This window comes from Xiphophorus hellerii, chromosome 14 (assembly GCF_003331165.1).
Source record: "Xiphophorus hellerii strain 12219 chromosome 14, Xiphophorus_hellerii-4.1, whole genome shotgun sequence".
NCBI classification, from domain to species: domain Eukaryota; kingdom Metazoa; phylum Chordata; class Actinopteri; order Cyprinodontiformes; family Poeciliidae; genus Xiphophorus; species Xiphophorus hellerii.
In genome coordinates, this window is record NC_045685.1 from 1,335,254 (window position 1) to 1,355,307 (window position 20,054).

Sequence of the window (20,054 nt, forward strand, 5' to 3'; positions counted from 1 at the left end):
GCGACCTGTCCAGGGCAACCTGTCTCTCACCCTTTGACCTCTGGAGGCACCAGCACCCATGGTGACCCCACTAGGGATAAGTGTGTATGATAATGGATGGATGGATGAATAATTTAGTAATTGATAAATCTTTAACTAGATTATAGATACTCAAAAAAAATGCTATTTGTTGAAACAACAACACATTCACAACAGAAACTAAGTCAAAACTGTGCAAAAATATATACATTTTGAGTTGAAAAAAAAGTCTGTAAAAATGTCTACCCAGAACTCGAGGTCACAGTTCTAGATTCTTGTCAGCGCCTGGAGGTGTCTGAGTCATTCCTGCACATATACATGCGTTTTCCATTGTCCCCGCCCCGTTCTCTCCCCACTCAGACTGCATGTTCTTGTCAGCCAGTCTTTTCATAGTTTTCTTTAAGGGGCCGGGACTATTCAACAGCCTGGCTCGCACATGGAATTTTTTCACTTCCTATTCTCAGTGAAGACATAACGGCTGCAGTCAGCACAGAGGAAGCTCTGCAACATTTGGTCTGTTTGCAGTATCAGATCAGCTGAACTGAAGCTCAAACTGGAAACATGGATATCTGAACTGAGAGCAGATCCAGAATCTGCTTGAAGGAAGGAGCATGTGAGTGAGAACATTGAGCGTCACAGTGGAGTTACTGAGGAATGTTCTCTTTAGGGTGGGCTTAGAAATGACTGGCTGTAGTTAATGTTCAGCTATACCGACGGAGACTGAGTTTAAAAATCTAGATTTTTCTCATATGTGAACCTTAACTACAGCCTGGGAAAACTGGATTATACCCATGAAATACTTCCAAAATCACTCAGATGTACTTAAAGGATCAAATATGGTTTGATGATGTTTACTATGTGTAAGCTTCTCATTTATAGTTTTTTACATTTTCTGTGGTGATAGGACATTTCTACAGCACGTATTTTAAGTCTCTACCTGAAACATGAGCTAGTACAATTAGAATAATGCATGTTAAAATTTTATATGTTTGTTTGAGCTGATTAAATGATGTGAAACCTGATAACATTTTAATTATTTAGACCAAAATGATTAGATACAGATGAGGTTTGAAACACTACCTCACCCACTGAGATACCCAAAGTGTGATGGAGAAAATCTAGCATGTTAGGTTGACAATTTTCTTTATTTTTCTATTTAATCATATCTGTGTTGCTTTTTTCCCTGCATACAACTCTATAAATTTCTTTATGTTTGCGATTATTATTTGCTGATAATACACTGGCATTTCCCCAGTAAGAATCATTTTATTCTATTCTGGTGAAACCCATTGACATTATTCTTATGCATATAGTCACAGTAAAAATAGTATAAGTTTAGAGTTTCACATATCAGGACATAATGAAAAACGATCTGGCTTTTGTTCTAAATGTTAATAGATCTAAAATACAACAAGTTCTACACTCTGATTTTGTCAGAGGAATTTCATTCCACTCGTCAATATTTCAATCATGTTGGGTAATGGACTTTGGCAGAGCTATTTCAACAACGCTACTCTTTTTCTCAGCCATTCTTGAAACGTGGGCAAAGCATCAGCTCACATTTAGTCAGAGGATTTCTTGGCCCACTCAAAGACTGCCAGCTCTGCATGTCCTAAGGCTAAAAAACACCCAAATCACCATGCCTTCACCACCATGCAACAGTGCCAACAGCTGTTATTAGGTCTTTGTGCCTTTGGCTTTGTCAGATGGTGAAACTTCTCTGATTTCCTTAATTTTGGGTTATCAGCTGATGCTCTTCCTCCACAAAGGTCTGAAAATCAGCCCCTGTCTCTTTCTGCTCGGCTGCCCATGAGAGACTGACTGACCGTCCCACCTAGCAGGTCACCCAACTGTCACCAATGTGCCTACTCTGTCACTATACTTAATGATGTTCAGAGAAGAACATCAGTATTGGCCAAAATCGGAATCAATAGGTCAGGCTTTTTCAAGATCGGTGATCCAGAAAACTGCAATCGGTGCACTTCTATTTGTATTACATGTTTTTTTATTTTTAGAGTGTTTAGCATGGGGGTGATTTGCATGTTTTAGTGGATTTTATTGATTGGTTTCCACTTTCACATAATGACCCATACTTGTGTAAGCTTACATCACTTATCTGGAAACATCTCTGGGTGGTTAAAGGTGAAAGGCACACAGTCGAAGCTGACAGATTCCTCCCATTCTCATAGAAGGGCAATTAACAGTAGAGGAGCAGCAGAAGGCCAGGCAGAGAAGAAAACTTTCACTATCGTCACCAGCAGCTGCATCAACAGCAGAAGCTCCCAGACCTCAGGGAGCCAGTCTAGAGCTCTTCCCACTGAGTGAATATGAGTCTAGCACTCATTTCTCCCCGGACATAATTGATCAGAATGGCTGATGTCCAGTTGTTTATGTGATGTCCACCGTGTACTGCCTCCTAGTGGTGTCTGCTTGGCCCCAACAGAACTGGACTCCCAGAAGGCCTTTTTGTCTATTTTCTGATTTTTTTCATAAGGTCTATAATCAAAGGAAAATTGCTTTGGAAGCTGAAACACCTACTCTCAATGCTACCTGACACGCTATTGGTTGGTCTTTGAAAAACAGCCAATCAATTAGTGCCAGTCATTTTCTTTGGTGTGGATTGGCTGAACCTCCAAGACGAGCAATATGGAAGACAGTTGCTGTTAGCTTCTAAGGTAGTGCTAAAACTGTTTCCATGTATTACTGCATATTAAAACATTTGGTGCTTGAACTACTGAAATTCGCAGTTATAAGCATTTATAGAGGTGATCTCAAGTATTCTGTTTTTTAAGCTATGTGGCTGTTTTCCCTCACCTCGTTAAAACCATGAGCCCACTGTAACTTTAATTTACCTCTGGATCACATTTTTTATTCCAAATGTGTATTTTGAACAAACGTTTCCAAACAATACAATTCCAGTAAACTTGTTCTTCAATCAGATGCAAATTTATAAACCTAAGAGAAACATTTTTCTTCAACTCTCCCACACCCGCCATGCCTATTGGATCTTTTTCTAACGCCACTGCTAGTACATTAACATTTAGAGTTTTTGTCATTTTTTGAGCATTTTCTAACTTTGGGATAAATTTGCTGGGACATCCACTCCTGGGAATATTGTCAATTGTACATCCTTCCAACGGTAGAATATTGGACTTGATATTCTTTGGAAATTGCCTCATAATATCACTGTCAATTACTTCCTGTTGTAGTGGCAACTTTTTCCTCACACAGCTTTTCCGTTTTGGTTTTATCTTTGTTTAATAAATAATGACAGTGTGAAATCTGCTGTGTTTTTCCATTTATCATTGGACAACCCTAAAAATGTTGAACCTAATACAGACCAGATCATGTTTTAATATGTCCTGATATGTAAAACTGCTCAGCTGAAGTAAGGAGCCCTTTCTTTTCCCATGACTGCACTGCAGCTTCACTATGAATGATAATTATTGCACACATTAACTCAACACACTTCTGAGAGGCAGGGGCAGCATGATCCTTATCCATAGAATGTGGCAAATTCGAAATCCTGATAACCAGGACTTTCTGGAGTCAGTGTGGCAAAGTGGGTGTGAAAGAGCAGCAGCAGGTTGCTAACCCTTCCAGACCTGGCCAAGACACGTTCCCTTTAAATCATTATCCAATCAGCTGATTGCATTACTGTCAGTTAAAGTTAATCAAAACAAACTCTTCTCCTGTCAAATTTCACTTACTATGAGCACCCTCCCACATGACTGCTCTTATCTCACTGTTTTGGTTTGATGGTGGAAAACCTTTTATGTCTCATAACTAATTTCCAGCAAATTAGAAAGCACACCAGGGCACAGATGGAAGTTAGCAGTTCATTCTTTAAAGGGGAAGTGTGATGTAAAATTGACTTTTTTGAACTTTACATCATGTTATAAAATTATTTCCTCATCAAAAACACCGCTAGAGAACTGCCTTGATTCTTTCAGGCATGTTTGACAAATTCTTTAATCTTCATGGACCTGCAGCTCCTCCTCAGAGTTGCTGTTTCAAGCTTCAGAGTTTCCATCTCACAAATCCCCCTCTCAGCTCCTTCGGACTACCCAGCAGCAATAAGCAAACACCTGGTGGAACTGAGCATCTGCTGAGCTCATCAGAGGAGCTACTTCTCAATGAAATGCTGGTAAAAACGTTGTTAAGTCTTAATAGAGGAGCCATGTTGTGTTCCTGAAGGCACGTTTCAGAAAGAGCAGGAGTTCTTAAAGAGACAGAAGCCCAATTTCAAGACATTAAATTACAAAGTCAAACTTCTTTACAGTCATATACAAAATTTTTATGACAACTGAAGATAACATAATTACTTGACTGTGCTATAAAATGACACTATGTGCCTGGGTTAATACACATAATACTTCCCCTTTAAGGCTCAGAAGAAGGAGATGTTGCAGAGTTAAAAGCATCAGTTTAGCAGTTCCTTCTGATATATCCTCACTGGTCGTTCTCACAGCAGACAGAGGAGTCAGAGAATTTTCATAGAGGTGGCCAGGATGGGACAGTTGCTCACTCAAAGGTGACCAACAACTGATCGACACCAGAGCCATTTCGCAGCACAACATCCGTATTCTCAAAATAAGTTACTAAAGATAGATAATTTTTTAAAGGCCTTGTTATGTTAATAGATACAGAAGTATATTGATATTATAACTGCTGCCACCACCTGTTTTGGAGGGAAAGTGCTTGCTCTTATGGGGCCACTTGGCCAATGATTGGCCACCCCTGCTGTGAAGTTATGAAAACATTTGTTTAAGTAAGGAAGATGTGAACCTTCTGATTCTTGTCAGAGTAATTTATGAAAACAAATGGTGATTGATCAATATTATGCTCACATAATGGCTCAGCTCTGCAGAGAAAAGACAATTACTACAAAGTGAGAAGTTTTATGCAGTATGTCAGCAGGTCGTGGGTTAGTCCATAAGGTGAACATGTATCCTGTCCGACATAGATCCATTATTTATGAATTACATATTATCAGTTAAGATTGTTAGACTGTTGAGGATGATGTTTGTCATAATCTCTGCATATGCCTCTGACCTCTCTCCAAATTAGATTTTCTTTCTCAATAGTCCCTCTTATCACACTTTTGTTCAGTGTGAACCACCAGCATCAACAGGCCATAAGCAGACATAAAACCCACCGTCTGTACAAGGTTAAAAATGTTGATCAATCCAAGGTCTTTAATAATGTTCAGCTTAAGATTTTATTGTGCTGAAATCTCATAAGAGCATCACATAAATGCCTGAAGCATCAACCTGTGATGTTTCAACAATAAACTGTCTGGTTCCAGCAGAATGGACATTTCAGAATCGAGTTTAAATGGAGAGAGATAAGAGGTGCTAGAAGATACAAACAAGGATACATCTTATAAAGCATCTCACAGTTGACTCCAATTCGAAATCAATCCAGTGTATCTGAGTATTATAAAGTCTTTAGAACTAAATATCTTTGTGACTTCTTCTCCTGCAGGTACAGCTTTAGGCTGGTCTACATTTTCTCCTATAACTTGTTCCAATTCTGTGGTCACACATGGATCCTGGCTAACACCATCGCAAGATTTTTTACCTTTGGTCAAGGTAAGTTAAAAAAAATAAAATATGATCATCCTGCTGCAGGATGATCATATCCTGCAGCAGGATATGCAGGATATGATCATCCTGCATATCCTGCAGGATATGATCACATGAATGCTGAAAGCCTCTCCAGAGCTTGTTGCAGGTTACATTGTTGTTCTATGGTTTGAATTGAAGACGTCACCATCTTTTCCCAACAGGAAGCTAGATCTATCTGATTGAAGCCAAACGGCACTGTCAGGACCAGGCTTGCTGGTTTCTCCACTAACTTACATTGAGTTTATTGAACAGTTCAGGATCATGAAAGTGGGGGGTGATGAGCAACACAGCTGGAATGAAAGTGACTGAACTCTGCAACAATCGTTTTATCAAATAGAGCTTCTGTTGGTGGTTTCTTCTTGTTAATATGTAATAAGTGTGAATAGGTAATAGGTGCTATTTTCCACTGTTGCCAGGTACTTGCTTAGGGTGGCAGATAGGTTCAAGGAAGATTGAATTGAATGGTTTCCTTGGACAGGCAAGTCTTCCTGTCCTGGGATCGTTAACTGTGGAATGGGAAACTAAACTGTACTGGATTTGAATGTGAATCTGCTACATTAGAATGAGCTGAAATTTATCAAATGGATATCATTAACTGTTTAAAACTGTATATAAATGCAACCCGTTTACATAAAAAGGTTCCTGTGGAAATAATACTGAGCTGAACTAACATTAATCTAAAGAAAAAGAGGGAGGTAATTATGTTGGAGTGCAGACTAACTAGAAAAAAAATTGAAGCTTATTTTTATGAAAGAAGTTCTGGATTACTGATAGCTCTTGGCCTTCACCTGGGAAATGCAGAGAACTAAAACTGCAGGTTGTTTAGCAGAAGAAAACCAGCCTGAGGAAGCCTTTAAATCCCAACATTTACAGGAGGATGCTTGTTTAAATTTTTATTGTTTCCTTTTTTTTTGCAGTTGTTAATTTAGCAAAATACAGCAAATATTTTTCTGAAAAATCAAACTGAACATCAGAATGATGGTTGTTGGCATCAGGCGAGATGGTTTGGTAATTTTAGAACCTACTAATCTATTGGAATTTTCACAAGAGGTGGATGGATTATAGTTTTCTGGTTAATCACTGATCATGAAAAAGCCTGGAGTTGCTGATTCCGAATTTGGTTGATACCAATTTTTTGTCTAAAAGTTGCTAAATTTAATGACAAAATCTCTAAGTTGTCAACAGTGGGGTGAGTATTATTAATGGTGCTCCAGAGACGTGACCTGGTGGATCTGTCAGTCAGTCCTCTCTCATGGCAGAGCAGAAGAAAACAGTGGCTGATTTTCATACCTTTGATAAGGTAGATAAGATTGGTGGATAAGATTGGTTTCTCATAATTATTGGCAGATCTCTGATGTCCCAAACTAAGGAAATAAAAGACAATTTATCAGTGTATTCACAGCCATCTTTCAGGTTTACTCAGAATGGTTTGAAAAATAAAAACAGGAAATTTTGCTCCAACCTACTACAGTCATTGTATTCATAATAATATCTTTCATCTAACAGGAGTGTAATGAACGATACCTAAAACCCACAAGACGAGATGCAATATTTAGTTCACCAAAACAAGACTAAGACTGAACAACATTTTAACAACAGTTTCAAGACAACAAGATCAAATTTATGCTGCAAAAAAGACTTTCATTACATATATTTAGAAGTTTTGTCACAAATTCAACTGATATGTCTCTTTTTCTGATTTACTGAATCTCCTCAGACTATGGAGCAGAGCTTCAGCTATGCATGGCCTTCTAAATTTTCATAAAGACATATGACATTCACACCTAACCTCGAAAAACTGAACATATATAAAAAAAGAACTAAAAAATAAGTAAACTATTCATTTTCTTTATGTTCTTTACAAATGTTTTGCCTTCACAATAAATGCAAATAAGGTTATTGTTAGATCCTGGGCATTTACGCTGTTTTGTAGTATGATTTCATTCTACTTTTATTATTCAATCAATCAATCAAATTTTATTTGTATAGCACATTTCAGCAGCAAGGCATTTCAAAGTGCTTTACATCATTACAAACACAGAAACACAAAGCAATATAGAATCAATAATCAAAACACAGCATTAAGTCAAGTTCCATCAATAAATTTGTAATTGATTACATTTCAAATACAATTCTAAACAGGTAGGTTTTTAGTTGAGATTTAGAAGAAGTCAGTGTTTCAGCTGTTTTACAGTTTTCTGGAAGTTTGTTCCAAATTTGTGGTGCATAGATGCTGAGAGCTGCTTCTCCTCGTTTGGTTCTGGTTCTGGGGATGCAGAGCAGACCAGAACCAGAAGACCTGAGAGGTCTGGAAGGTTGATACAATAACAGCAGATCTTTAATGTATTGTGGTGCTAAGCCGTTCAGTGATTTGTAAACTAACAACAGTATTTTAAAGTCTATTCTTTGAGCTACAGGGAGCCAGTGGAGGGACTTTAAAACTGGTGTTATGTGCTCTATCTTCCTGGTTTTAGTGAGAACGCGAGCAGCAGCATTCTGGATCAGATGCAGCTAATTGATTTGTTGGACAGACCTATGAAGACGCTGTTGCAATAATCAATACGACTGAAGATGAACGCATGGATGAGTTTCTCTAGATCTGGCTGAGACATTAGTCCTTTAATCTTGCAAATGTTCTTCAGGTGATAGAAGGCCGACTTCGTAACTGTCTTTATGTGGCTCTGGAGGTTCAGGTCAGAGTCCATCACTACTCCCAGGTTTCGGGCCTGATCGCTGGTTTTCAGTTGTAATAACTGAAGCTGTGCATTGACTCTAGATCGTTCCTCTTTAGGTCCAAAAATAATAACTTCAGTTTTGTTTCTGTTCACCTGGAGAAAGTTTTGGCACATCCACACATTTATCTGCTCTAAGCATCTGTTCAGTGATTGGATGGGCTCTGAGTCACCTGGTGACATCGTAATGTAGAGTTGTGTGTCATTTGCATAGTTATGGTAGCTAATATTATTTCCTGTTGTAACCTGAGCTAGTGGGAGCATATAAATATTGAATAGAAGGGGTCCTAGGATTGAACCTTGGGGTACCCCACATGTGACCTTCCTGTAGGGTTTTATAATTAAGTAGTTGGAATTGGGTCATTTTTCCTGTATTTGTTTTGTTTGGGCACAGCATTGGTACTGGCTTTATAGTGGATGTACAGATTAATCCTCTGATTTTTTGAATTTTCTCTGAAAAGAAGCTGGAAAACTGGTTGCAGGCGGCATTACAATGGAGTTCAGGCGGTAACATCACAGGAGGGTTTGTGATTCTGTCAACTGTTGCAAATAAAGCTCGAGCATTGTTAATGTTTTTGTTTATGACATCTGCAAAGAAAGCCTCTCTTGCATGTTTTAGTGTTAAATGATAGTTACGTAGTCTTTCTTTGTAGATGTCACAATGAACGTGGAGTTGAGTTTTACGCCATTTTCGTTCTGCCCTACGGCAGAGTTGTCTTACAGATCTAACTGTTTGTGCATTTCTCCATGGAGATTTCTTTTTACCAGACACAACCTTCATTTTAATTGGGGCAATGGAATCAATAATATCTGAGACTTTAGACTGAAAATCATTTACCAACTTATCTACATCATTACAGCTTAAGGGTGAGGAAGAAGAGTAGATTTGATTAAAAGTTTCTGCTGTGTTTTCAGTGAGAGAACGTTTTGTGATGGTTGCTGTTTGTCCAAGTGGGTTAAAAGATAAAGAACTTTCAAAGATAACAGCGAAGTGATCCGACAGGGCGACATCAGTTACAGAGAGATTGGAAATATTCACACCCTTACTGATAACCAGGTCCAGTGTGTGTCCTTGAGTGTGTGTTGCTTGTTTGACATGTTGTGTTAGACCAAAAGTCTCTAAAATATTAGCGAGCTTTTTTGCCCCTCTGTCTTGGGGGTTGACAATATGAATGTTGAAATCACCAACAATTATTAAACAATCATAATCAATACATATGAGAGATAGAAGCTCATTCAAGTCAGTAAAGAAATTTTCAACACAAGTTGGAGTTTTGTATAGAGTTACTGTCAAAGTTCGTTTGTGGCCTTTAACCTCAATTCCAAGATACTCAAAAGAGGTGAAATGACCCAAAGAGATTTTACTACAGTTTATGGTATTCTTAAATATTGAAGTCACGCCTCCTCCTTTTTTGTGTTTTCTCTTCTCACTGAAGAAACTTCTCACTGAAGTTAAAGTCAGGTGGCTTAAATGAAGTGAGGTCTGCTACGTGAGAGCTAAGGAGAGACGTCCCAAGTAAAACCTGTTGATTCATTCCATCTGTAAATTTAAGAAACTCTGGTCCAGAAGACATTTCTCCATGTGTATCTTGTGAATCCTGTGAATAAGTGGGTGAGCAGGGAGGGAGGGGAGAAGGAGAAAGGGAACCAGTCGCTCCGTCTCCAGTCGATGTTATATCAGCTGCTTTTGAAACTGTTTGTTTCTGATAAGCTGACGGTTTCTTCCTAGTCAGAAATCCTCGAGCCTGTTCTTCTGAAGCGATGATCACGTTGCTGTCCTTGTTGATAAAATGAAAAAGATTTGCAGTGAGTAGCTTTATCCCATGTTTATTAAGATTGCGTCCGCCTCTTCCAAAAAGGTGAAAGCGCTGCCAATAGATCCAGAGGTTGCCGATGAATGTCACTGAGCTGGCAGAGCAGCTTTTAATCAGCCATTTGTTTATCATGTCCAGCCTGGAGTGTTTTTCGTCTCCCCATTGAGGTGATGGAATTGGACCACTGAGAAATAACTTCATTTTTAACGTTCCCATAGTGTTCAGAAGAATATTAAAGTCCTTTTTCAGAATCTCAGATTTCTGTTTTGCCAGATCGTTGGCTCCAACATGCACAACTAAAGACTCAATATCTGACTGATCAGTGGTTAGAGAGAGAACTTTACGAGTTAAATCAGATACAGTGTCACCAGGAAAAGAAATCGCTCTCGTTTTCTTGGGATTGCAAACGTGACTGATTCCATTTACTGCCTCATCTCCAACAATAAGCACTTTTGGCATACCTTTCGTTTTCCTGGTAGCCGCTTTGTCCTTTGGGGCTTTGGGGGGTGGATGTGTTAGACTCGCCTCATTGTTGATATTTGAAAGCGAGGTTTCACTCAGAGGCTCAGGCTGGAGTACAGAAAATCTGTTTTTCAGTGGGATTCCCACAGAGTCAGAATGTTTTGAGGCTCGGGCTGGTCGCTTTGTCCTTGGGAGCGGGGTCAGTGGAGCCGTTTTGGTTGCAGCTGCTTGTTTGTTTTTCTTTGGTGGAGCAGGTGTTGAGGTTGAAGGTGGGTTTCGTCTCAGAGCCGTCCACGCTGATTCGTCCAGGTGAGGGGTTCTCCCTGTCAGTCGCCTCATCGGATCTGCGGTGTGAGACTTTTGCTTCGGCTTGGCACCCAGAGCGTTCCAGGGTGAGCTGCTTGATGCGAGGCGTACAACCTCTCCATTGATTTGAGGAAGAGTTGTCTGATTTCCATAGTTAGCGTTTTCAAAGTTCACCTCCAGCTGTTTGATCTTCATTTCTATAGACTGAAGTCGTTGCATAATACTGCTAATGTCCTTGGGGTCGGCCGGAGGCATTTTGTCCTGGTTCAACTTGGAGATGAAGAAAAGTAAGGTAAAAATAAAAGTAAGAAAATCCCCCAGTCCTTAGGTTTGTAGTAATCCAGTTATGATGTCGAAAATGTGAATATAACTATAAAAACTGTCACTTTAAAAATAGCTCAGGCAAAGTTATCAGTAAAAACGGGAGAGAGCAGGACAAGCTGTTCGTCCTTCAGCTGCCACACATTATTATTTTTTGTGTTACTTTCTTATTTTGGTTAAATCTGTCTTGTTCCTGTTTTCCTTTAGTTCAGTTCTTAGTGTTTCTAGTTATGTTTAATTATTATAGTTATTCTTTGTCGTGCTAGATTATTATGTTTCTTTAGTCAAGTTAATCTGTAGTGTTAGAATTACTTCCCTTTTCTCTGTGTACACTTCCTTGCCCCTTGTGCCACCTTCTCTCCCCCTCCAACCAAACCTGCAATCAGCACAGGTATTTTGTTCAGCATTCAACCTCCCCATTATTTAAGCCTTTGTTTCTGACTCATTAGTATCCTCTCATCTTTGTCATCTTTCCAGTCTGATCCCCATTGTCGGTGCCTCCTGGACTTCATGGTCGTGTTCCTTTTTTGCCTTTATCTGCAAGTTTCTTCATCTTTTCATTAAAATCACATAAAATCAACTCTAACTTACATGCCTGCTTCTTAATGGGTTCACTCTAAAAACACTGAACATGACAGAACGATCCAGCCAGTAGGACCCAGCAGAATTCCTGTATTTCAGAGAATTTGAACAATTACAACTGACTTGGAAAATAATTAATTGACACCATGGCAAAACCATGTTCACTACCCCGAAGATTTGCTTTGTGGCGACAAAGTAAATGTGGTGCAGGACTGGATTCCAAATCTCCCTTCCATAGGCTTAACGGAGTTGTTGAAGAAGGCAGAGTGGCACCACTCTGCAGCCTTTACCTCCAGCTCTGGCAGTAATGGCTGGCAATCCACCTCCAGCTTAGCCAGAGCTCCCAGCCTTCTGCCCTTCTCCACAATTCTTGTTACTCCTTCCCGGTCTCCACTCTTCAGATCTCCAGTCGCGGCTTCATCTTCAGCAGCAAAGTCATGTCTCCTTCACCAGTCTCGTCTCCAGCCACATTCCCAGCCAGCAACATGAGAACCCATTCTTACATCAGCAGCAGCCCCTCAGGCTCCAGGTTTCCACAGCTGTGGAGCTAGGTTGTACTGCTAGCTCTTGGGCTCCAGACTACCCAGTCTCCTAAGCTTTACAGTGTTTGCCAGTCTCCTGAGTACCACAGTTCTCTCCAGCCCCCTGCCTCTGAGAGATGCAAGAACGACCCGCCTCTGTTCCCAGTGCCACTTTGTGATTCCCCAGCTCCCGAGCCTGTACATCGGTCTAAGACATACACCAGTCTTAAGGGGAGGATTTTAAGGCCCTTCAGCTGCCGCCAGTTCTTCAAGTTCCACCAATGCCGGTCAGCAAGCGACAAGCGTCCTGCACTTGTCATAGCCAACAACTCTGGCCTTGAGCTCTAAAGCTTCTAAAGTATTAAGAAGTCTTCTAAATCCCAGATTTTCCATAACAGAAAATGGTCTCATATAAGTTGCAATAAAAATGCCAATCTATGTTGTTATTGCTGCAGCACGCACATGAGTGTGGAAGCTGAGATGCAAAAATATTTTTCAGCATGTCTGCAGTGTTGGTAATTTCTTCACTTGTGATGGTCCTGAAGGTCTCTTTGCATTGTGCTAGTGTTAGTCACAGTGCACAGTAATATATTCTTGAAGTGTTTACATATTGTTCATGTCTTGTCTGTCACTCTGTTGCCGTTTCTCATTTCTACTGGAAACACAAAATGCTCCCAAACAAACAATTTAAAAGTACTGGGGGCAACTTCTATTGCAACTTTATTGGGCGAAACCACACTGACTGGGACTGGCTTTACTATTGATCATTGTTTAAACTCCACAGCCTACCTGCGTATTGTTACTGAACATGTACACCCTTTCATGACTATGACCAGTGTACACATCTTCTAATAGTTGCTTCCAGCAGGATAATGTTATAAAGACCAGCTTATCTCAAAATGACAATGAATTCATGTACTTCAAAGGCTTCCACAGTCACCAAATCTCAACCCAATATAAGAAGTTTTAAAAGTAAACTGCTTATATCCAAAGAGGGTTTTAGCAAGCTGTACCTAATAAAGGTACAGCTTTATTAGGTACAGTAAAGCTGTACCTTTAGTCACACTTGTGAGTAAAGTCACACTTGTGAGTGCGACTTTCACTCACAAGTGCACTTCTGAGTGAAAGTAAGACTCTCAGATGTTTCTCTAGTTTAATTGCCTTTTGCGATTGTTGCAGATGCTCTGGCAGACACGTTTTACTCTGTGGGTTTTGTGATGAGCCTGTGCCAGCTGCTCTCCATCCTGGAGATCTTCCACATCGCAGACGGCATCGAGAAGGCTAGGCTCCTTCCTCGCTTCATTCAAGTGTGTGCAGCAGTTCACCTCTTTGTTGATGTCTTTTTGATTCTAACCAGTCTCTGGTTTCATCATGATTTCTTTGGTTAGGTGATTGAGAAAAACATTCTGCTGATTATGGTCATCATGTTTGAAGAGATCCAAAGTAAGCCAGTGGTGTGTGTGCAGTTTTTCCTGTGGAATATACTGGACCTCTTACGGTGAGCAAACAGCCAGTCACATATCTTATGAGCACCAAGCCTGTTTCACTCAGATCTTTCAAAGTAAAAGTGAGAAGATGTTTGTAGTAAATAGGCATTTGTTCAATTTTGCACATAAAAATTGGTCAGTTAGTTGCATTCTTCACACTATAAGTACACAGATTCTATATTCTTTGAGCTACTCAAACCTAATTTAAGGCTGCAGAAACTCAACAAGAAACCAAAAGCAAAAAGTATATTATTCATAATATCAGTATATTATTTGCCATAATTGTAGCTGTGCAGACATGCTTATTACTTTATCTGTGATACTTAGTTTAAAAAAATAAACAGTATTTTGTTTTCTTTGTCACATAATATCTCTGTTCCACATTTATAACATTGTCTCTTTGTACACGATGTCAGTTTATTATTTCCAAATCAAAAGAATTAATTGGAGCTGTTTTCACATTTCCATTCCTAGCTAATAGTAGAAGTAGATGTTTAAAATTTTGCAAATGTAGATGTATCATGCAACCATGCTGTAAGCACAACTTCATAAAACAAGAGCATTCTTATCTTGAATGATATTTGTTGCCACATTTAATGTAATAAGCCTCCACAGTTTATGTCTATTGTAGTTTCTGAGCCAGAAGGATTTTCTTAGCAATGTCTAGTTATAATTCATGTAAGTTAAAATCACCTCAGTATCATCGGTCCATTTGTTTTCTTCCCACACCTACTCCACTTTCAGATCAAAACTTGGAGGTCTGTTTTTACAAAGGTTCAGAGGCTTTTGGGGATGCTGCTTGCTAACCCTAAATTAGTTTTTGTTTTGTGCTGTTGTGCCTTGGTTAAAAAACAACACTGTCACTTTCTGATGCTGGCTGGAATTTAACTCTGCTTCCTTCAGTTAAAGCACAATTAGAGGAAGTGGATTCGTGTAGAAATACAACTAAAGAGGATATTGCCAACTGTAATGTCCAAACACACTTCCCTTATCATGTCAAAGAGTGCAACACACTGCATGTCCATGTTGCTTGTCACATATTGTGTGTTGTCTGTACTTCAGGTACCCTCACGAACTTCTGTGTGTTATGGAAAGACCTTCTGTCGCCATGTTGTGGAGCCGTTACTCTCTTTGGATCCCCTTATACATCCTGTCAGTTGTCATTGAAGGTGAGTCTGCTTCAGAACTCTGAATGCATGCTGTGCCTTGAAAATCATGATGTCTCCTAAAATGTTTCACATGTTGTCGCATTACAACCAGGAACTTCATTGTTCTTCACTTTACATCACAGAGTAACACAAAGTTGTGAATATGAAGCAAAAGGAAAATGCAGAAGACCTGGGACTAAGGCAGAGGTTCCACCACCCTGGACATCTAGCCAGTTGTTTTAAAATGGCCTATTTACAGTCCAGATTGAAATACAACTGAGAATCTGTGGCAAAACGTCTGCCAATCAGATGCTAAGAAAAACATCTTCAGCTTACTGGTTCCACAGAGACTAACTGAAACTGTAGCCAATGATGGTTCTGCAGCAGGGGTGTCCAAACTTATTGTCCCATGGGCCAAAATCAGCAAGTTAAAAGTACAGGGATACAGTATGAGGATAAAAACTATAACTTTTTTAAAAGCCAATTCTACAAAAAATGTTCAGTTTTTTACCTGCTGTACATTAAGTTATGCAGAATTTTAATGAAACAAAGTAGTTAACATTTTTGTAGGAAAGAGGTCAATGTTGAGGCAAAACCCGCCTTTCTTTCTCACTGAAAGAAAGGCATCCAGCTTGACCATTATATATCCATTGGAAAAAGTATATACAAAAATTCAATATATTCTCAGTACAAGAACAGGATGTGGGTCACTGTTTCTCTGGAAATGGCTGCTGTACATTATACAGCAGCCATTTCCAGCCATATTGATCCTTTTATTATTTATTTATTTATTATTGGAGCCTTGCAATGAAATTTCTTTCAATTTGTACATTGCCAGTTGAATGGCAATAAAATCTGTCTATGTCTATGTGTTTGGTCAAGCTTAATAAATTAATTAAATGCAAATTTGGGTGTATTAAAGTCTGCTTCAGAATAAAAGTCACTGGATCAATGCAGTCAGATTTACTATGTGTTGTACCTAACTAATTTTGTCCAAATGAAGTAATCACAATCTCCTTCCACCACCTTTGCTGGGGAAGCCAATCTTGAATAAAAGTCCAAAGGCTGCCAATGGCCCCTCAACCGCACTTTGGACACCCCGTTCTACAGAATACTGTCTGGAAACAAATGTACAGCCACACTTTCCCTTTTGTAAAGGATGTTGAAAGTCGGGTATCATAAGGGGCATGAATGGTTTTATAAAACTTTGAATGTGAGCTACTGATCAACAACACACTAGGTGTTCTGATGAGCAGCAGCTGAGGCCAGTTCTCTCTGTTCTCCAGGTGTCATTATTTATGAGGCGCTGCCGTACCTGGAACCGTCAGCCCCCCACCTGCCCTCCCTGCTGCTGCTCTACCTGCCGCTTCTCGCTGTGGGTAAGGAAAGAAAGCAGTCCAACTGAAAACACACACACTGCATGGGGCCTTCATTATGTTGTTTTCACTTTTCTGACATTTAATCTTCATTCCATCTCAAAGGTTCTCTGTTATAAAGATATAACTGATGGGCTCTGATGGACATTAGAATCCATTCCTGATTTTCTTTGAAGATTCTCCTGGATTATGTTTCAGATCAGAGATATCTCTGATGAGGTTTCCCTTGGAATCTCAGAATGATTGCAAACAGGAGCTGAGTTGAGAGCTCTGTTGCCTAGCAGCAAGAAGGTGCTGGGTTCAATTCCAGCCTGGGCTCTTTCTGCTTAGGGGTTATCATGTTATCTCTGTGTAGGCCTGTCACTATAGCAAATTTTGCTCAACGATTAATTGTCTCAAAAATTATTGCGATAAACGATAATATTGTTTGAAGACCTTTTTACACTGATTTAATGGAAATGACGTAATAATGCATGCGATTTCCTGCCAAAGTTACACTTTATTTTCAAAAGAACACTTAACACTTGAGCTGATAAACAAAATAAACAAAACAACCAAAAACAAAAATAAAATGGATTCTCAGTCTCCATTAACAAAAAACTCACTTGAAAAAAACCCCGTAAACATCATAAAGCCAAAGTGGAAATAAATACTGCATTCAACCAAAAGAGTGCAGATTATGAAGTCTGTATATTATGTTGCCCTTCAGTAATAATTAGATTTAAATAGAGAAGATGGGCACATCGACTACTTGATGCAATAGTTCACACTACATGATTTTTTGCTCCTATTTTTCCCCTTACAACAATCTTAGAACGTTGGTCTTTCTAAAATTGTGGTGTGTTACGGTAGATCGTCGTTGCCGCTCCGATCTAAATCAGGGGTTTTCCCAGACTGGGATCTTAACGCAGCCTGCTGAATGTGACAGGCAGCCAATCAGAAAGCGCGGATTCTCCTCCACGCTTTCTCAGGGGAAATTACGTCGGGGAATCCCAAACAGCTGATACGGCGCAACCTGAAGTCCAGCGGACATTGGAGATGATATGTGGAAACAACATTAATGTTTATTCAACATGCAAAGAATATAGAAATGACAAGGGGAGTTGGAGCGAAATTGCTACCGCAGTTGATAAACCCGGTAACTTTTCAGCTGTTATTCGTTAACGTGACGTAAATAGGTTATAATGATTTTCATTCAGTCAGGACTTTACGCTGACACTAGCCACATGCATTGCAGGTAGATTGTAGTAAAGCATTGATTAATGCCTGGTTTTAAAATTAGTTAACTGGACTTGTAGCCATTATTTTGTGCCCATTGTTGGACACCACACGGCAGGACCGAACCCGATCGAACCGTTATACCTAGGATTTCTGTCGGCTAATGTGTGATCTGTCAGGTTTTGAAAATGGGCCAACAATCGGCCGACAGCTCATGTGCGCTGGGCTTTACACTAAGTAAAATTAGGAAGGGGGGGGTCAGTTGAGAGCACCGGAGTTGAGCCTTTTTTCATTCGGTGTCATTAACAGAAAGAGAAAAAGGCCGGAAGAGACGATAATGCCGATAATTAAAATGACGTCGATAGTTTTAATTTATCGTACGATTAATCGATTTACCGTTTATCGCGACAGGCCTATCTCTGTGTATATGTGGGTTCTCTCTGGGTACTCAATTTTCCTCTCTAGGGAACTTTGTCTGTGGTTACTGTTTGGTTGTTTATCTGCAGGCCACTGAATATTAGGTTCAATGGTTGGGAAATCAGTATTTCCCAATACTGGTCCTCAAGGAACACAGACATGCACGTTTTAGATGCTCCCCTGCTTCAACACATCCCTCACATGTTGGTTGTATCATTTATGCACAAAACTTGGCTGTTATGAGTATAACACGGGTACAAATCAGGATAATAGATACGGTATGGGAGGGATTTCTGTGGTGTATGTGTCTTTGCTATTGCTTTGTGTTTACATAAAAATACAATAAAAAGTATTTGATCAAAAAAAAAGAGTTGGAGATAAAACCCTGAGCCAGCCTTTCTAACAGCAGCTGTGCTGGTGTTTCATGTAGGAGGCTCAGTAACAGTCTGGCAGCTGCTGAAGGAGAGGAAACACCATCTGGAGAAACGCTACAAGAGGAAGAAACAGAAATGACTCAGAGTTGGATTCTTCAGGGACAACGGGATGACTCTGTTTTCAAACCGTCTGATTTATCAAACGAACATTTCAGATTGCACAAAAGGAAAAAAGAAATGCCAGATTTTTGAAGCAGTTTAATGAAGACAAGTTTCTGACTGAACTCATGACTGAACAATGAGCAACAGCAGCAGTTTCTACTCAAGTTTCTTTCACCAAGTAGGACAGATGTTGTGTACAAACGTTACCATATTTGTACCCTGGATCCTCTGAACTACCAGCTGAAAGCTCTGGTCCACACGGCTTTCTTCTTGAACTCGGCGGACGACTTCAGACCCAGGAGAGCAGCTGGAACCAGATCAGAACATGGATGGTCAGATGGATGGTCAGATGGACAGCAGAATGAATAAACCATTCTAAACATTACAAATCACTGTTTATATCAGAAAGGTCTAACTGATGTTCAATCAGGTGATTTGTACAAGTTCCCATGGAAACCTTCTACTACCTGCAATCAGGGGGCTCCATCTATGTGAAGTCAAATTTACTCCAATAAAGTAAATCTCACTTTACTGGAGTTCAGAATTGGGCTTCGTTATTAAGTCTAACTCTGAACTTTAAATCCCAGGAAAAAAAAGAAAAAAATCACATAAGCTTAGAAGATAAATCAAATTTTCTGTTTCTTAAATATGTGCCTTCATCTGCTGGAGATGATAATTTAAAATAAAATGTTAAAATGGCCTAAGGAAATCTGGACATCTAGGCTGCTTTCAAAGATGGTAAAAAAATCTCCCTGGTTGGACAAAAAGTCATGGAATGACCTCTGGGTAGGGTCTCACTACATACTGCGCATCTATCATATTTTACAAGTTCTGAAACTATCAAAATGCTAAATGTTAGTTAATGTGTTTTATTTTGCATTAGGAATTTTCTTTGTGTTATTAGGACATTTATTTAGGAAAGTTTTAAGTAGGAACTAATATTCAGGATGTTTGTTCCACTGGGGCACCTAAGAGAGATGCACCCCCCTGGTCAGATATGAGGAGAACAAGTGTCAGCAGAAAATTCCAGTTTAAGTAAAACAGTGTAATGAGTACTGGAGATTAGTCATAAAGACTTCATTTTAACCTCTAAAGAAGGGTTTGCCAGCAAGGTATGTTTATATGTTATATATAATTTTTTTATGTCTATTGTATTCATTGCACCATCTCATTGAAGTTTATGTTGTATTTTAGTTCGACAGTCATGACAAAGTATTCAAGTATTCAACAAGGTGGTGCTGCAACAAATGCAACTGTAAGATTCTATATCTCACATTAAAGCCGACTACCAGTAAAAAAAAACTATATTGACACTAAGAGGTGGAAGTGATAGAGCAGGAAGCTCACATTAGAAAGAGAGGAAGGAAGAAAACAAGCAGATATCACACCTGATCTGATTGTCGGAATCATTACCTATATTATTGTCATCACAAGATTTTCTAATATTGTGAGAATCAAAAACCTGAGAGTCTGGTCCTGCTCTCCT

General features: G+C 39.4%; 2 protein-coding genes across 6 annotated transcripts in view; one reads left to right on the forward strand and one right to left on the reverse strand.

Annotated features, from left to right (window-relative positions):
* Positions 1 to 246: 246 nt before the first annotated feature.
* Positions 247 to 19,155, forward strand: hacd4 (3-hydroxyacyl-CoA dehydratase 4). The gene is made up of 7 exons (XM_032583260.1): positions 247 to 631; positions 5,506 to 5,612; positions 13,566 to 13,693; positions 13,775 to 13,884; positions 14,936 to 15,042; positions 16,308 to 16,400; positions 18,463 to 19,155. Coding segments are annotated over exons 1-7 (630 nt in total). The 5' UTR covers positions 247 to 629; the 3' UTR covers positions 18,546 to 19,155.
* focad (focadhesin) overlaps positions 18,650 to 20,054 on the reverse strand; it is an 84,585-nt gene continuing 83,180 nt past the window's right edge. For all 5 annotated transcript variants that reach the window (XM_032583189.1, XM_032583188.1, XM_032583187.1 and 2 more), the window contains one exon: positions 18,650 to 18,875. In XM_032583189.1, the coding sequence (XP_032439080.1) occupies positions 18,802 to 18,875 (74 nt within the window). In that variant the 3' untranslated portion in view covers positions 18,650 to 18,801. The remainder of the gene's footprint in view (positions 18,876 to 20,054) is intronic.

What these genes read in the sequence shown, in the direction of transcription:
- hacd4 (XM_032583260.1), top strand. An exon ending in AATATACTGGACCTCTTACG is followed by an intron (nt 13,885 to 14,935) that starts GTGAGCAAACAG and finishes TCTGTACTTCAG; the next exon opens with GTACCCTCACGAACTTCTGT. An exon ending in CCTGCCGCTTCTCGCTGTGG is followed by an intron (nt 16,401 to 18,462) that starts GTAAGGAAAGAA and finishes TGTTTCATGTAG; the next exon opens with GAGGCTCAGTAACAGTCTGG.